This window comes from Serinus canaria, chromosome 14, assembly GCF_022539315.1.
Source record: "Serinus canaria isolate serCan28SL12 chromosome 14, serCan2020, whole genome shotgun sequence".
In the NCBI taxonomy this organism is placed as follows: Eukaryota; Metazoa; Chordata; class Aves; order Passeriformes; family Fringillidae; genus Serinus; species Serinus canaria.
The window spans coordinates 2,522,608-2,537,163 of NC_066328.1; the positions used below are offsets into that span (position 1 = coordinate 2,522,608).

A 14,556-nucleotide genomic window follows, 5' to 3' on the forward strand; every position below is an offset into this window, starting at 1 on the left:
CACGGGGTTAAATGGGATGGGTTTTAAGGTCCCTTCCAACCCAAACCACGTGTGATTGCTAAGAATTCAGATTCATGCCCAAGATCGCACAATCCCACTGCTCCCTTCACAACTTTGGAGACCTGGGTGACTGCAGCCCCTGAGAGTGCCCAGGTTGGACACCCCTGTCCTGGAAGGACATGGAGCCCAGATACAGACCGCCAGAGTTCTGCTCTGGTGTCCTCTGGAAATGTTCTTCCCTCAGAAAGCGCTGGCTGCCATCGCGTCTTGCTCCCTGAGCCTCTGCAGCGGAGGCTCCTGTTCCCCTGGGCGGGCGTTCCCTTCCCGCCTGAAGCCCGGCTAAGGAAAACCCTCGGCTCGGCCGGCACACGGCGGAAAGGCTCGGGACGGAGCGGGCAGCAGGTGACGGGTCCCGAGTCCTTCAGGGGGCCGAGCCTGCCACCGCCACCGCCTCTGCCCCTCCGCCGCCATCCCGGGCCGCCTTCAGGGCCCGCGGAGCCGCCATTGGCCACGGCTGGCCGTCACGTGACCGCGCCTCAGCGGCCGCCGAGCGGAGCCGAGAGCGGGTGAGGGACCGGGATGGGGACACGGCGGGGCTGGATCGGGGACAGCTGCGGGGCCGGGCCGGGACCCCCGGTAGGCCCCGCCCACCCCTCACCTGGGCGCCCCCCGCGTTCCCTCCCGGCCCCGCCAGCCCCGCGGGTCCGCGGCGGTTCAGGGGCTCTGGTGCACACCCGCTCGGTCGGGTAAATCCCGGCCCTCTGACTCGCCCCGTGTCTTCCCCCCGAGTCAGGTCCCCTGAAAGCAGCTGGAAATGATCTCCCACATGGATCAGAAGGAGAAACTGTGGTTCTTCCACCTCCGTGCCTACCGAGGGAAGTCTGAGAGCAGCACTTGTGCAGGTAAGGGGATGGGACAGTCATACAATCGCTGAGGTTGAGAAAAGCTCACTAAGATCGTGGAGTCTGACCATTAACCCAGCACATCTGTGAACCTGTCGGTGAGAAAAACTCCTCCAGGATTCCCAGACCCTACCAGCATGCATAGGATTGGTGATACCGGGATGGACCACTGTCCACCCAGTGGTCCCTAGCAGCAGCCCGTGCTGGGTACCAGAGAAGACACAGGCAGTGTCCTGGTGTGTTCCTGGATGCTTTCCCAGGCCCTGGCACTCCGTGACTTCAGAAACTACTGAAGCAGATATGCAGTGTCTCAGTATCTCACAGCTCTCTCTGCATTTTCTTACTGTCTGAAGTTGTGCATGTTTTAGCATCTGTGACAGCTTCCAGCCAGTAGTTCCACAGCATATTCAGCTGCTTTGTGAGTTGCTGCCTTCTAATAGCTCACTTCATGTCAGTTCTTAAATCAAAGCAGATGGTGCAGGAGGGATCCCCACCCATCCCACAGGCCACTTGTAGTTTCACAGTCCTCTGGGATGACCCTGTCAGCTGCACCCTTTATCTCCAATGCAGAAGCTGTTCTGTGCCTTTTATTATTCATGTCATCAGCTCTATTGGAATTTGTCTGAAATGGAGGATCCATCCCTGCCCTTGCACACAGTCAAGTTGTGAGGTTTGAGATGCAAGGGCACAATTGCATTCTCTTTATTATCTGTTTTTCCCTGAAAATCATTAACATTTGATGAGCTGTTTTGTCTGTCTGCCTGGGAGCTGCAGTTTTTGTCCATCTGCTCCAAGGGGCTATTCCAGAATGATGTCAAGAACATCCTAGGCCCATCCATAGAGGAGGCCTCTATACCAGGTCCCCTCTGCACTTCTTTGTTTACCTGCAGTGCATGTCCTCTGTCATTCCCCTGTCACCTGGCAGGTCAGTGTCATCAGGCTCTGACACAGTTTATAGTCAGCCTTTGTGTCTGAATAGCAGAATCATAAACTCCTCCCCACCTCATGAAGGTCATTCATCCCACAGCAGCTGAGTTTCCTTACTAGTTTTGGTGAAGGATGAATGTCTTTGAGAATGCCTTTGGACTCCAGAGCTTCCTTCTGCTACAATTGGTGACACCTCTGAAGAACTCCAGGTGGATTCTCTTGAGAAAGAGATCCAAGGGTACATTTAAGGTGATACTTAGGTTTTCCCCCAATGTTTGCACTTACTTGGCTTACCTGGAGCTTGACTCAGATCTTAGCACTGCCAGTCTTGGGCACATCAGAGGCTTGAGATCAACCCAAATGGCATGGGCTGAGGAAGAAACACACTTTTCCTTGCTTGCTTATTAATTTTTTGCCAGTTCAGCCTTATACTTCCAGTGTGAATTCCTGAGCATTGTGAACTTATTCTCCTTTCACTTAAAACACTTCCAGTGAGGTCCTGTCATTGTGATTTTGATCAAACCCTTTACAGACAACAGCAATAGAGCAACTTCCCAAGCTTCACTGTCTGCTCAGTAAGTCTGACCCACAGGGCAAGGGCTTCAGGCTGGGCTGCCAGAAATGTCCTTATCCTGTCTTTGGATGTCCCTCTTCTCTTTTCCTCCACATCCCACCTGGATGGAATAGCTGGCTGTCAAAGCTCCAGTTTCTGTTGCTCTCATGGAACAATATTAAGGAAAACTATATCAAGTGTCAGTGTCACACCCAGCTATTGCAAAAGGCATCTCAGGAGTCACTGTGAAATCACATTGTGGTGTTTTCTTACACTGCCCAGAAAGAGGAAGATCAGATGTGTGCTTAGATCATCTGGGCTGTAATTCTGGACTCTCCTTTCTTAGTTCTGCAGTGCCTCTCCTGCTCCAAGACAGCACTTTCTCATCCCAGTTCTGTGTGCTCTCCCGTGCATCCATGGGAGCACAAAGTTGCCTTTCTTCTGCCTCTAAGGCTGGCATAAGCCATGCTTGAGGTGTCTGATTTCATCCCTTAGGGCCTCTGCAGCAGCAGCAGCAGCAGATCAGGGATGTTGCATTTGTTCTGCTGAGTAGGACAGCTCTTTGTGGCACTTCCATGACTCTCAATTCAGCTTTTAAGAATTTTTCAAATATTCTAGAAGACCAGCCATCTTTCCTGTTCAAGCACCAAACTTTTTCCTCTAATATGCCAATTATTTTAGTGGATTCAGGTTCTGTCAGAGCACACAGGGCTGTTCCCAGGGTTTGTTCCTGTGAACATACTGAGAAATCCACTGTGTAGTTTGAAGGGAAATATCAGAACTTTCTGTAAGAGTCAATCTGCTGAATCTTTAGAATTTGATCCCTTTTGATTTCCCCTGTTTAAAGGTTCCTGTCTGTGACTTCTATCTAGATTCTCATTTTATTGCAGCTGAAGATGGGATTGTGAGCAAAAAAGAGAAGAATCCCCACCAAGGCATCCCTGGGCTGGCACACCTGGAGGTTTCACTGTCAGGACTTTCCAAGGAGAACAATTCCCAGAGTCCTGCACAGGACCCACTCGTCCCACAGAGGTCAGGAAGGGTTCAGAGACCTCTGGAGAAAAGGCAGAGCCGAGTGACGCTGCGTAGGAAAAGTTTCGGGAAGCTGCCAGATGTTACCCAGCAGAGAAATTCCTCCGTGGGGAGGCTGATGATATGTGGGGACTGCGGGAAGAGCTTCCGTGTGAGCTCCAACCTCGTCCAGCACCGGAGGATCCACACCGGAGAGAAACCCTTCCCGTGTGGGTTGCGTTTCCGGCAGCGCTCCCATCTGATTCGGCACCAGAGGACGCTCACGGGGGAGAGGCCCTACGAGTGCTCCGAGTGCGGGAAGAGCTTCAGCGTCAGCTCCAAGCTGCTCCGCCACCAGGTGACCCACACCGGGGAGAAGCCCTTCGGGTGTGCCGAGTGCGGGAAGAGGTTCTGCGGGAACGCCCAGCTGGTGCAGCACCGGCGGGTGCACACCGGGGAGAGGCCCTACACGTGCGGCAGCTGCGAGAGGAGCTTTAGCGTCAGCTCGGCCCTGGCGCGGCACCGGCGCGTCCACAGCAGGGAGAAGCCCTACGGCTGCACCAAGTGCGGGAAGAGCTTCAGCCAGAGCTCCGAGCTCATGAAGCACCAGCGGGTGCACACCGGCGAGAAGCCGTAAAAGTGCTCCGAGTGCGCGAAGAGCTTCACCGTGAGTTCGGTCCTCATCCAGCACCGCCGGTTCCACAGGGGCGAGCGGCCGTTCGGGTGCTCCAAGTGCGGGAAGAGCTTCACGGTGAGCTCCCACCTCATCCAGCACCGCCGCTTCCACACCGGGGAGCGCCCCTTCGAGTGCACGGAGTGCGGGAAGAGCTTCCTCTGGAGGTCGGCCCTGCTGCGGCACCGGCGGGTGCACAGCGGGGAGCGGCCGTACGCCTGTACCGACTGCGGGGACAGCTTCAGGCAGAGCGCCCACCGCAGCCAGCACCGCCGCACCCACACCGGAGAGCGGCCCTACGCCTGTGCCGACTGCGGGAGGGGCTTCGCCGTGAGCTCCGCGCTCCTGCGGCACCGGCACGTCCACGGGCCGGGACAGCCCTAGGCTCTGATTCCCGCGGTCTCGCTGTCTCCGTTCTCCCCATTGACTGCCCTGCTCACGGAGTGGGAAGGCTCTTTTGTTTCATGAGAAAGAGTCCTAAAGGAGAGAGGTGCAAATAGGCGAGAGCTAGTGCGAGGAGCTGGAGTTCTGGACAGGAGCGGGGACACGGCAGGGGCAGTCGGTGGTGTTCGGAGGGAAAGCTCTTGGGAGAGAAAGGACGTGCTTTGAAAAGGCTGGAATGTGCTTCCTGTATTTCAGAGGAAGGTAAATGACTTTGTGCCCACATGTGGACAATTAATAGACTGAAGCACACGGAGCATCTTAGAGGCTACAACACTCGGTCAACAAAAGCTCCTGATCTGTGTTGAGAGGCGCTGAGCTCCCTCCGTCAGCCCAGGGGCTGGAGCCGCAGCCCAAAGAAGTCCAAGGCCTGGTGCCCTCGGCCCCGTGCGCTGGCAAGCGGTGTGTGCCCGCGGCCCTGCAGGGGCTGTGGGGCGGCAGCTGCGCTGGGTGCCGTTGCTGCAGCCGCCAATAAAGCCGCCTGTACCGCTGCGCTGCCGCCATGTTTCCATCTCGACCGCCCTTTCCGGTTGCTGGGCGCAGCGTCGCTTGCGCATGCGCACATTTCCTCTCCTGCCGCCCTCCAGGGTCGGGCCCTTGGGCGGGGCCGGCCAGGTGAGCATGGGGCGGTGTCAGCGGTACCACGTGACTGCACCCACCTTCCACCCATCGTCGGCATCTACGCGTGCGCGGACCCGAGCCCCGCCCGCCTCCGTGGGGGGTCTTAGCGCGGCGCCTCGCCCGCATTCGCCAGTCGTCGGCGCGTGCCGTGCGCGGCTCCCGATTGGCCGCGCGGCGCCCGCTGGGCCATAAAGCCGGGCCGGCCGCGCCGGGCCTTTGTCTCTGATTGCGGGGGCCGAGGGTGGCGGCAGTAGCGGTGAGTGCGCGGCGCGTCCCCATGGCAACGCGGCCAGGCCCGAGCCCGCGGGCCGGCCCCTCCCCTGGGGCTCACCCGGTGGGGCTCTGCCCGCTCCCGGCGGCGGGTGGGGCGGGAAGCCCTGCCGGACCGCCTCAGAGCCGTGCTTCCGCGCCGCTGCCCGCCGGGGCCCGGGGCTGGCGCGGCCGATGTGACCGCCCTGGCGCGGGCCGGGCCGCTCGGGCCCGCAGCTCCCGGGCTCTGCCCGCCCGCCGGGCCGGCCATCCGCAGCCCTCCCTGGTCCTGCCGTGTGTCCCCGCGAGCGAGCGAGTGCCTGCCCCGCGGCCGGCGGCGTGTGCCAGCGCCGTGTCCTCGGAGCCCCGCCGTGACTTTGCATGGCTGCTCGTCAGCGACGCCTGGGGCTTGGGGGATCAGAGCCCTGCGCTGCGTGCTGCCGGTGGCGATGAGGCCACTTGGCTTTCCTTGGCCCCGCAGAGCTCAGAGAAGCACTTGGAGAACGAAGGCCTTTTGCTATTCCTCTTTTTCCATTATTGGCCTTTGTCCTGTTCAAGTCTCGGCACCCACACACAGCACTGCATTGCACATAGCAGCCCGAAGTGCCTGTCACTGGCCCTGCTTGGCTGTCCCAGGCACAGCTGGCAGCCGACAGGACCTCCTGGGCAGGCACCGGCTGGCTCTCTGCTGGACAAAGGCTGTTTGGTGTAACTGTGTGTCCGATACAATGTTTTCTTTCTCAGCCCACATCCAGCCCTGACTGTTCCTGTAGCCATGGTGAGAAAATAATGATGGGCTGATACAAGTGCCACCCCCACAGGGCAGAACTGAACAAAGTCTTTGAGGTCGCCAGGAGCTTCCTTTGGTCAGTTTGTTGAGGTGCTGGGCTGCAGCTCCAGAAGACAGAAGTAGTGTTTGTGTGGGCACACTAGAAGTGTCTGGGACTTGAATTACTGCCTAATTCAATTTAGGCTGTGTCCAGGTGAAATCTTCAACTTACCTGGGGTCAGGTAATGTGGTAACTTAGTCTATGAGGCTCCATTTCCAGCAGCAGCCACTGCCAAATCCCTCACCAGAAGGAGATGGAGATGAGAATCTCGTGCTGGAATTGCCAGGTAACTTCTGGGATGATTCTTCAAGCCTCGAGGCCTGGGGTTCTGAGGTTTGTTTCCACTGCAGTGATGGTAGGTCCAGCCACACTGAGCTCTGTGTGTGGGGAAATGCCTTGAAGTTGCATGCAAATTAAACAGCAGATATGAACTCTGTACTGTCTGTGAGTTACCAAACTTCTCCCAGAGTGCCCAGACGAATCTAGGGCTTCCAGTGCTCCTTCCCTTCAGCAGCAGTGTCTTCTTCCTTCAGAAGGCTTGGGATTATTTGGATTAAATGTTTTCCTACCCTGAGAAGACAGCTGTGCATCTGGGGTGTGCAGCTTGGTGAGGAGATGTGTGTGGGGACAAACTGTACTCATTGAGATGTGGTTTCCTCAGGGGGTTTGAACACTGTCATTGGGAAAGAAATGTTTGGAATGCTGTGTCCTGTACCAAACCTCCTCCCCACTCTCCAGCCCTGCTATCCCAAGTGGTAGCTGTTGGATTGCTCCCAGGCAGGCTGTCTGGGCACTGGGAGGTACCCTGAACATCAGCCAGGTCCTGGATGAGCAGAGCTCCCTGCAGCAAATGAAATGGCATCCCAGCCTCTGCAGAGGAGGTGGCACTGCCTGAGCCTCCTCCTCGGCGTGTGGGACATGCCCCCTCTCAGAGGAGCAGAGAAACCAGGGCTGTGACCACAAACTGGGGCTTGCAGTTGCCAGTTTTTGAGTAAAAGCACCAGTGTGTGGTGGTGTGAGACACAGTGGCTCTGAGTGCCTTTCCTCCCAGCTCTCAGTGATCCAGCACAGGGGAGGATGGGCTTTGTGCTGACTTGTCCTGTTGGGATGTGTCCGTGCTAGAGACTGTATCAGAAAAATCTCAGCTTCCACAATTTCCTGCACGAGTTCTGCCCTCACCTGGGGCTACAGGGACTGGTGTTACCACTGCCAGGGAGAAGAGCTTGTCAGGCTGAGCCCTGCAAAACATGCCAGGGGAAAGGAAACACAAGTCTGAGAAGGCCCCAAGGGCCTTCAGTGAGTTTTTGCATGGTAACCCCTGCTCCCAACAGCAGACTGTGCTCCTGGGACAGTCATTCACCACTCCCATTAGCTGTGCTTCTACAGCACCAGTGACAGGGTTGGGTGGAGGCTGCTGAGACCCCTCTGGGTGCCCTGTGTGAACAGGAGCATGCTCAGGCTGTGGCAGTGGAGGCTCTGATGAGTGAGCAGGTGATGATCTCAGGGCCATCTTTGGGGAGCCTTGAGCCATGGTTGCTGTTAATCACTGATTTTGAGGCCTGACCTGGTGTGTTCCTTCGGGCTGGATTTGATGTCAGCCTTCAGGCCTCTCCCAAGGGATGAGTGTGGCTCCAGTGCTCTGTAGCTCTGCTCTCAGCAATGGCTGTTTCAGGCATGTGGAGACAGCACACCTCACCTCCAGGAGTCTGGCTTTCTGGGAATATCAGATAAATTGGAACTAGTTTATCTAGTTTCATTTTGGAATCTGCATTTCCTGAGAAGGTCCTGGGCTGCCATGAGCAGGGCAGGCAGGTGCTGGTGGCATTGGCAGGTGGCACTGTTCCTCCTGTGCCCACCACAGGCTCCTGGCTGAGCTCAGCTGGCTCATTTGGCTTTGTGCTGTGTTTCCCTTCCCCACAGTGGGCATTTCCCCACTCTGAAGCTGTGAGGAGTGAAGGTGGATCCCTGGGTTGAGCTGGTGAGTGATCACAGACAGCCCAGCACCTGTGCTGGTTTCTGGCCTGACCTTTATCCTGGGCTGGGGAGGCTGCACGGTGCCATGTCAGGGGAGGGCTGGTGAGATTGTAGGGCTGGCACCTGAATCACTTCTGTCCTAGCCCTGGGCTCCTGGCATCCCAAAGCAATGCACTTGGTCAGCCTTCCCCTGGGGAAGGCTGTGTCCCAGGAAAGGTAAGGGTTCTGTGATCACAGGGGAAACCTTCACTGGTGATGAGTCCCCCTGACAGGTGCTGTGCCTGAGCTGGGGGAGCCTTAGGCTGCACCTGGGGATGGGGCTCAGCCCTGGCTCCTGGTTGGAGTGTGGAGAGCCCTGAGGGTGGCTGTGAAAAAGGGCTTAGAAACTCTGGGGTGAGGAACTGGAGAGCAATTAATTTCTTACTGGTGTGCTCGTGTGAGCTGCTGTGCCAGTGCTGGCCCTGACCAGCTGCTTGCTGGCTCTCCCAGTCCCCTGCTGTGGGCTGAACATGAATCCATGGATGCAGCCCAGCAAGGGGGGCTGAACTGAAGTGGGGAGCACGAGTTGGTTCCCTTGGGGAGTGCCAGCATCAGCTTGGCTCCTTGCTCATCTCCCAAGGCTGCCTGAAAGGTGGTGGTGGTGTTGCTCTGCACAAAGCTGATTACAGCTCCATTTTATAAATGAGGGGCCTGGATTTCTGTGCTCAGCCAATGTAATCCAGGTGTGTCGTGTTCCTGCTTCTGGGTAAGGCTTGTGCATCCTGTTACATCCAAGGAGATTTTATTTCCTCTTGCAAATGAGCAGGGGGATCCCAGTTACTTATAGGATTTGAAGTAAATTCTGCCAGGAGGGAGAGGAGGGTGTGAGTGGGAGCAGGAGCTGTCTGCAGCTCACTCTGCTGGAGAGTGGCCTGGGAAAGGCAGAACAGTGAAATCTACCCCAGCTTTGGAAGTTCCTCCTCCTCTATTCTGTCACAGGGAATGTTCTTGTTTCCCCTGTGAGCTGCCTGACTTCAGAGCTCAGCTGGCCTAATTCACCCCTGCTTACTTCAGGAAGCTTTGTACTTGTACATGCAGCTTGTTCTTCCTCCTGAGTGAAGGAGAGGGGCTTCCCTTCCCAGTTACTCTGCTCAGAGTGACATTGGGGGAAATATTTGGTAGCACCAGGGAAAAGCAGCCTGCTCACAAGTCCAGTGCAGATTGCCACGATGGAGGTCTCATCTTCAGCCAGGAGCCATCCTGAAGGGGGAAATGGAATGCAGGCTGCTGTGTTTAATGTTTTGTGAGCTGGTGTCAGTGTTGAGGTTCACCTGAACTGAACAGGCAGATCTGCATCCTTGGAAGTGCCTGGTGTGAGGTCCTGCCTGGTAGGGCTGCTCAGAGAACTCCTGGTTGGACTGTTCAGCATTTCACACCCATCCTTTTGCTAAGGCAGCTTCCCCTGAATGCCCCTCTCTGATTTTGCTTTTCAGACTGATCCCAGCAGTACCACAATGCCATCAGCCCTGGAGAGCCCGGAGGGGGGAGAGGAAGACGTTTTGCATTATGAGGAAATAGAAGATGATGCTGTCAGGTGAGTTCTGTCCTACACAAATGGCACAGACACAGCCTTGGGCAAGGCAAGAGATCTTCCAGGAGTGATCCTTCTCATCTGAAAGAAGTGAGGGACCCCAATAAGTGATTAATTAAATACATGTGCTGAGAAATCTCTGTGGTCAAACTGTACTGTAGGGTGGAAGGGATGGGAAAGAGTGATCTGGCAGGTCTGACAACAAACACTTGACTGTGAAAGTCACATTTCAGAAACACTCTTGACTATTTGGCAGCTGTGTTTGTGTCTTCCTGGCCAAGGGAAGCCAGTTTTCCATGGCTTGCTGGGCAGGCTTCTTGTTTTGAAAACTGACTCTAGAGGTGAACTCTGCTCTGGTGAGCTCTTGCCTTTGCAGAGTACCCAGGTCTAGGCAAGGACATTTTCTAGGAGGTTACTTTAAAAAACAAATTCACACACATGTTCTAAAAGCCAAGGCTTCAGACTTGGAAAACAGGAAGGGTGACTAGGGTGCTTCCTAGAAGATCTAGACAGGCTGGTTGATTTCTTTGACTTGACAGGCTCAGCTTCATGAGAAGTTAATGTTTGCTGGCTCTGCTGGCACACTCAGTGGGTCTGGAGTGTTCAAAGCCTATCTTAGGGCTAACACAAGTGTGGTAGCTGTAGCAAAGTAGTGATAAAAACTGTGAGGTGCACTTTGGCATGATTTGAGTGAGTATTGATTCTGTACCAGTGTCCTGATGCTGTACCTGAAGGGTGGCTGTAGCCAGAGGGGTTCGGGCTCTTCCAGGCAGCCACTGACAGAATGAGAGGACACAGCCTTAAGCTGCACCAGGAGAAATTTAGGTTGGACATCAGGAAAAAATTCCACACTGAAAGAGTGACTGGGCTCTGGGATTGCCTGCCCAGGGAGGTGGTGGGGTCACTGTCCCTGGATGTGTTTATGAACAGCCTGGACGTGGCACTCAGTGCCGTGGTTTAGGTGATGAGGAGGTGTTAGGTCCTAGGTTGGACTTGATGATCTCAAGGGTCTTTTCCAACCCAGTTCATTCTGTGATTCTGTGTCCAGGTAGGTGCAGTGCTTGTAGCCTAAAATCATAGATTTAAATGTTCTGGGTCTCTTTTAAAACAAGACACAATGTGGAAACTTGAAAAACCAGTGTAATGCCAGAGAAATAAACTTTTTAAGGGTGTTCTTGCCCTGTTTTGCCATTCAGCTCTCATCTCTTCACTAATAGTTGATATCCAAGTTGGGAAGGCTGGGGGACCTACCTGAGCCTTTTTTGTTCTCCAGCAGAAGGTACCACCAAGGCCCCCATGCCCTTTAGCCTGTTCTGATGCTCCCCATAAGCTCAAGGCTTCCTTGTGTAGTGCTGTTGGGCTCATATGGATGAGAAGCAAAAGTCGTGGTGCAGGGATCAGCAGGTCCTTGGCAGTTACTTCAGCATCCTGGGCCAGAGCCCTGGTAAGCCCCAGCCCTCCTGGAGTGGCAGCTGTGGTTGGCACATGGGCTGCTGCCACCCTGCTGCTTCCTCTAGCAGGTGCCACAGCCTGCAGGGTGGCCTGAGGGTCTCACCTCGTACATTCTCCAAACTGGGATGGTGGGTGGTGGGGGAGCCCTCCAGACACAGCAGGGACAGTCTGTGTGAGGCTGTGGGGTGAAAGGAGCTCTGTGTTTGCCTGCAGCCCCATGGACCTTTCGGAGCTGCTGAAGGAGGGGACGAAGGAATCACACGACCGCGCTGAGAACACCCAGTTTGTCAAGGACTTCCTCAAGGGCCGCATCAAGAAGGAGCTCTTCAAGGTGGGTGTTGCTCTGCTCCCCATCTCTTTGATGGACTCAGTGACTGATGCAGACTCCAAGGCAGAGCCCTGGGGTGCTATGGTGGTAGGCAGAGCAGAGCCTTGGCTCATTCAAGCAATGCCTGCCTGGTACAGACCCTCCAGGCTGGTTTTGTGCCAGGCCTGGGGGCTTGCTCTTGTTTGCCCCAGTTCCATGTAGGCAGGAGTAGTCATGAGATGAGTTGTGCCCATCTAGTGAGCATCCTCTCACATGAGCTGTGCTCTGTCTCTAGCTGGCCACTGTGGCCCTTTACTTCACCTACTCTGCTCTGGAAGAGGAGATGGATCGCAACAAGGACAACCCCCTCTTTGCTCCTCTGTATTTCCCCGTGGAGCTTCACCGGAGAGAAGCTTTGGCCAAAGACCTCAATTATTTTTATGGCGAAGACTGGAAAGAAAAGGTCCAGTGTTCAGAGGCAACTCAGCAGTATGTGGACAGAATCCATCATGTGGGACAACACGAGCCAGAGCTGCTGGTGGCTCACGCTTACACACGCTACATGGGGGACCTCTCAGGTGGCCAGGTGCTGAAGAAGGTAGCCCAGAGGGCCCTGAAGTTGCCCAGTACTGAGGAAGGGATCCAATTCTACGTGTTTGACAACATTTCCAACGCACAGCAGTTCAAGCAGCTTTACAGAGCAAGAATGAATGCTCTGGACTTGGATAAGAACACCAAGGAAAGGATCGTGGAAGAGGCCAACAAAGCCTTCAGATTTAACATGCAGGTACTAAACAAATCCCTTGATGTCCTGTATGTGTACGTGCTGCAGCTTTTAGGTCTGGCCCAGGTTAATTCAGTCACACCACTCACCCAGTCAGTGGTCTGGGGCTGAGACCACCACAGCCGGTGCGCTTCTAGTTGAACTAGTTTTCACTAGCTTCAGGCAGGAATTCCTCCCATGCTCCAACACCACAGCCAAACGCTTTGATTAAGGCAAAATTAATATGATTTGAAGATTCCCACAGGCTCTGTGGCTGTGAAGCTGTGAGGGGAGCAGAGCTCTTGTGCCAAGACAGCCTCAAACAGTTTGAGTGTGCTGCACCACCCTGGTGACAATGCATCTCCTGTCTCAGGTCTGACTTGTTGCCCATGGTCAAAAATGTCTGGAGCTTCCTGTTCCTCTCATAACATTTGCCTCTCATCAAACCTGACTGAGCTGCCTCTTGCCCCAGGGGATGAACACAGATTTAGCTACTGGATGGAAGTTTTAATCTTGTGCTTGTAGCAGGTCAGTGTGATTTAAACTGGCCAGGAACATGGTGAGGTGTGGTTGGCTCCTTTGTCAGGATCCTTATGGAATCCCATGGCAGTGAGAGGGGCTGCCTGACCACTGCAGGAGCTGGGATCCTCCTCCTCCTGCAGCAGGGAGGAGACAGCCTGTTGCCCCACACTCCTACCTGCAGCAGGCTGGGAAGTGAGCAGCAGGGTGGTGCTGCCTTGCTCCTGGCTCTGACTGAATGCTCTTGGGCTGGGCTGTGCCTTCCTGGAGCTGCAACATGTGCCAGGTGTCACCCCAGCTCTGCAGTGGATGCCCCGACAGGCAGCTGGGGACAGGGAAGCAGGAGCGGTGCTTGCCTGTTCCCCAGATGATTGCAGGGGTCTGGCTGAGAGCTGCCTGGCTCTGCCTGCTTCGTGTGCTCACTGTGACCACTTGCAGGTGTTTGATGAGCTGGACAAGATCGGCAGGTCGCTGGGAGAAGAAGCCCAAGATGGAGGCTTTCCAGTCCACGATGGGAAGGGAGACATCCGCAAATGCCCTTACTATGCAGACAAACTGGGTAGGTGGTGGCAGTGAGGGGGCTGCCAGGGGTGTGTGGCACAGGAGTGGCAGTGCTAACTGTGCTTTCTGTGTCCTGCAGGCACAGCAAGCCCCAGCTGCCCCTTCCACGCTGCTGTGGGCCTGGCCAGGCAGCCCCTGGTGCAGCTGGTGCTGGCAGCCTGCATGGCTGTGGCAGCAGGAGCTGCAGCCTGGTACATCCTGTGATGGGCACAGTCCAGTGTGGCTCTGCTTGGGGGCAAGGGCAGAGATGTGCCCTGCCTGCTTCCCGACCCTTCCCTTGCTGGTGGTGAGTTGGCTGCAGAGTGGAGTAAGGAAATGAACAGGAATCCCGTGGGACTGTCCAAACCTCCTTGCACAGCGCTGTAACACCTCCTTAGCTGATGTGTGCACGGGACTGGTCAGTGGCAGGGGGTGAGGACTCCACTGCAGCGCTGCCCTGCCCAGGCCAGGGCAGCTTTTAAGGCTAGAAATGTCCTGTCCTGTCCTGGCAAAGGCTTCACATGCTTGGCTTTTCATCTCCATCCCTGAAGCAGTGTCTGGAGGGGGTTTCCTGCCCTGGGTTGCATCTGCAGAATGTGTCATCAGCCTTTCAAACAATGAGCACTTGCTTTCCTACCCTGAGAAGCTGAGGCTGTGCCATGGGGCTGTTAGCTCAGAGGAGTGTCCTGTTTGGTGCAATGGCTGAGGAACAAAGTTGGAGGGAGCTCCCTGGGGATGGGGGCAGGACCACGGTGGGGTTATGGAAGTGACAGATCTGTATTGTGCAACTTTGGGGTTGAGGGTTGGTTGTTGGTTATTTCTCCTGAAACCTTGATTGGAATAAAAAGTTGCAATGCTGTAGCTGGGGGAAGTCAAAAGCGCATCATTGTGAGAATGGGGAGGCTGGGGAGGGTGTTAAGGGGGAGAAAGGGAGTACAGTCCCACACTGTTTCACTTGTCTCTGACTCATGCAGTCCCTGAGAAACTCCTGCCCTAGCACCCCACTGTCCCTGCTATTTCCCCTGGGGTTTCCACGAGGGGAGGCTCATTGCCCTGCTGAGGACACAGCCAGGTGCTATCAGGGCTTGGGGCTTTCCTGTGTTGAGGGGTTCCTGGTAGGGTAGAGAAGCTGCTGCTTCTGTACCCCCACCCTGCCTTCATCCTCAGCTCCCCTGCAGGCAGATGTGCTGTAAATTTTGAGCAGGAGAGAAGAAAAGATGCACA

The 14,556-nt window shown here is 55.5% G+C and overlaps 1 protein-coding gene and 1 pseudogene across 4 annotated transcripts; both read left to right on the top strand.

Annotated features, from left to right (window-relative positions):
- The first annotated feature begins 594 nt into the window (after nucleotides 1-594).
- Nucleotides 595-4,450, top strand: LOC103817761 (zinc finger protein 501-like; annotated as a pseudogene).
- A 125-nt stretch (nucleotides 4,451-4,575) lies between these two features.
- On the top strand, nucleotides 4,576-14,193 carry HMOX2 (heme oxygenase 2). Of its 4 annotated transcripts, XM_050980019.1 has the most exons (7): nucleotides 5,253-5,384; nucleotides 8,128-8,185; nucleotides 9,654-9,754; nucleotides 11,417-11,534; nucleotides 11,806-12,297; nucleotides 13,231-13,351; nucleotides 13,433-14,193. In XM_050980019.1, exons 3-7 carry the CDS (start codon nucleotides 9,675-9,677, stop codon nucleotides 13,555-13,557), a joined length of 936 nt encoding a protein of 311 aa, XP_050835976.1. In that variant the 5' UTR covers nucleotides 5,253-5,384; nucleotides 8,128-8,185; nucleotides 9,654-9,674; the 3' UTR covers nucleotides 13,558-14,193. The 4 variants fall into 4 exon arrangements, with proteins under 4 accessions (XP_009090226.1, XP_018771669.1, XP_030085340.1 ...); XM_009091978.4 differs by lacking the exons at nucleotides 5,253-5,384; nucleotides 8,128-8,185 and adding an exon at nucleotides 4,576-4,711; XM_018916124.3 differs by lacking the exons at nucleotides 5,253-5,384; nucleotides 8,128-8,185 and adding an exon at nucleotides 4,749-5,122.
- Nucleotides 14,194-14,556: the final 363 nt, after the last annotated feature.

What these genes read in the sequence shown, in the direction of transcription:
- HMOX2 (XM_018916124.3), top strand. Translation starts at nt 5,063, where the DNA reads ATGCGCACATTTCCTCTCCTGCCGCCCTCCAGGGTCGGGCCCTTGGGC. An exon ending in ATAGAAGATGATGCTGTCAG is followed by an intron (nt 9,755 to 11,416) that starts GTGAGTTCTGTC and finishes GTTTGCCTGCAG; the next exon opens with CCCCATGGACCTTTCGGAGC. An exon ending in CCTTCAGATTTAACATGCAG is followed by an intron (nt 12,298 to 13,230) that starts GTACTAAACAAA and finishes GACCACTTGCAG; the next exon opens with GTGTTTGATGAGCTGGACAA.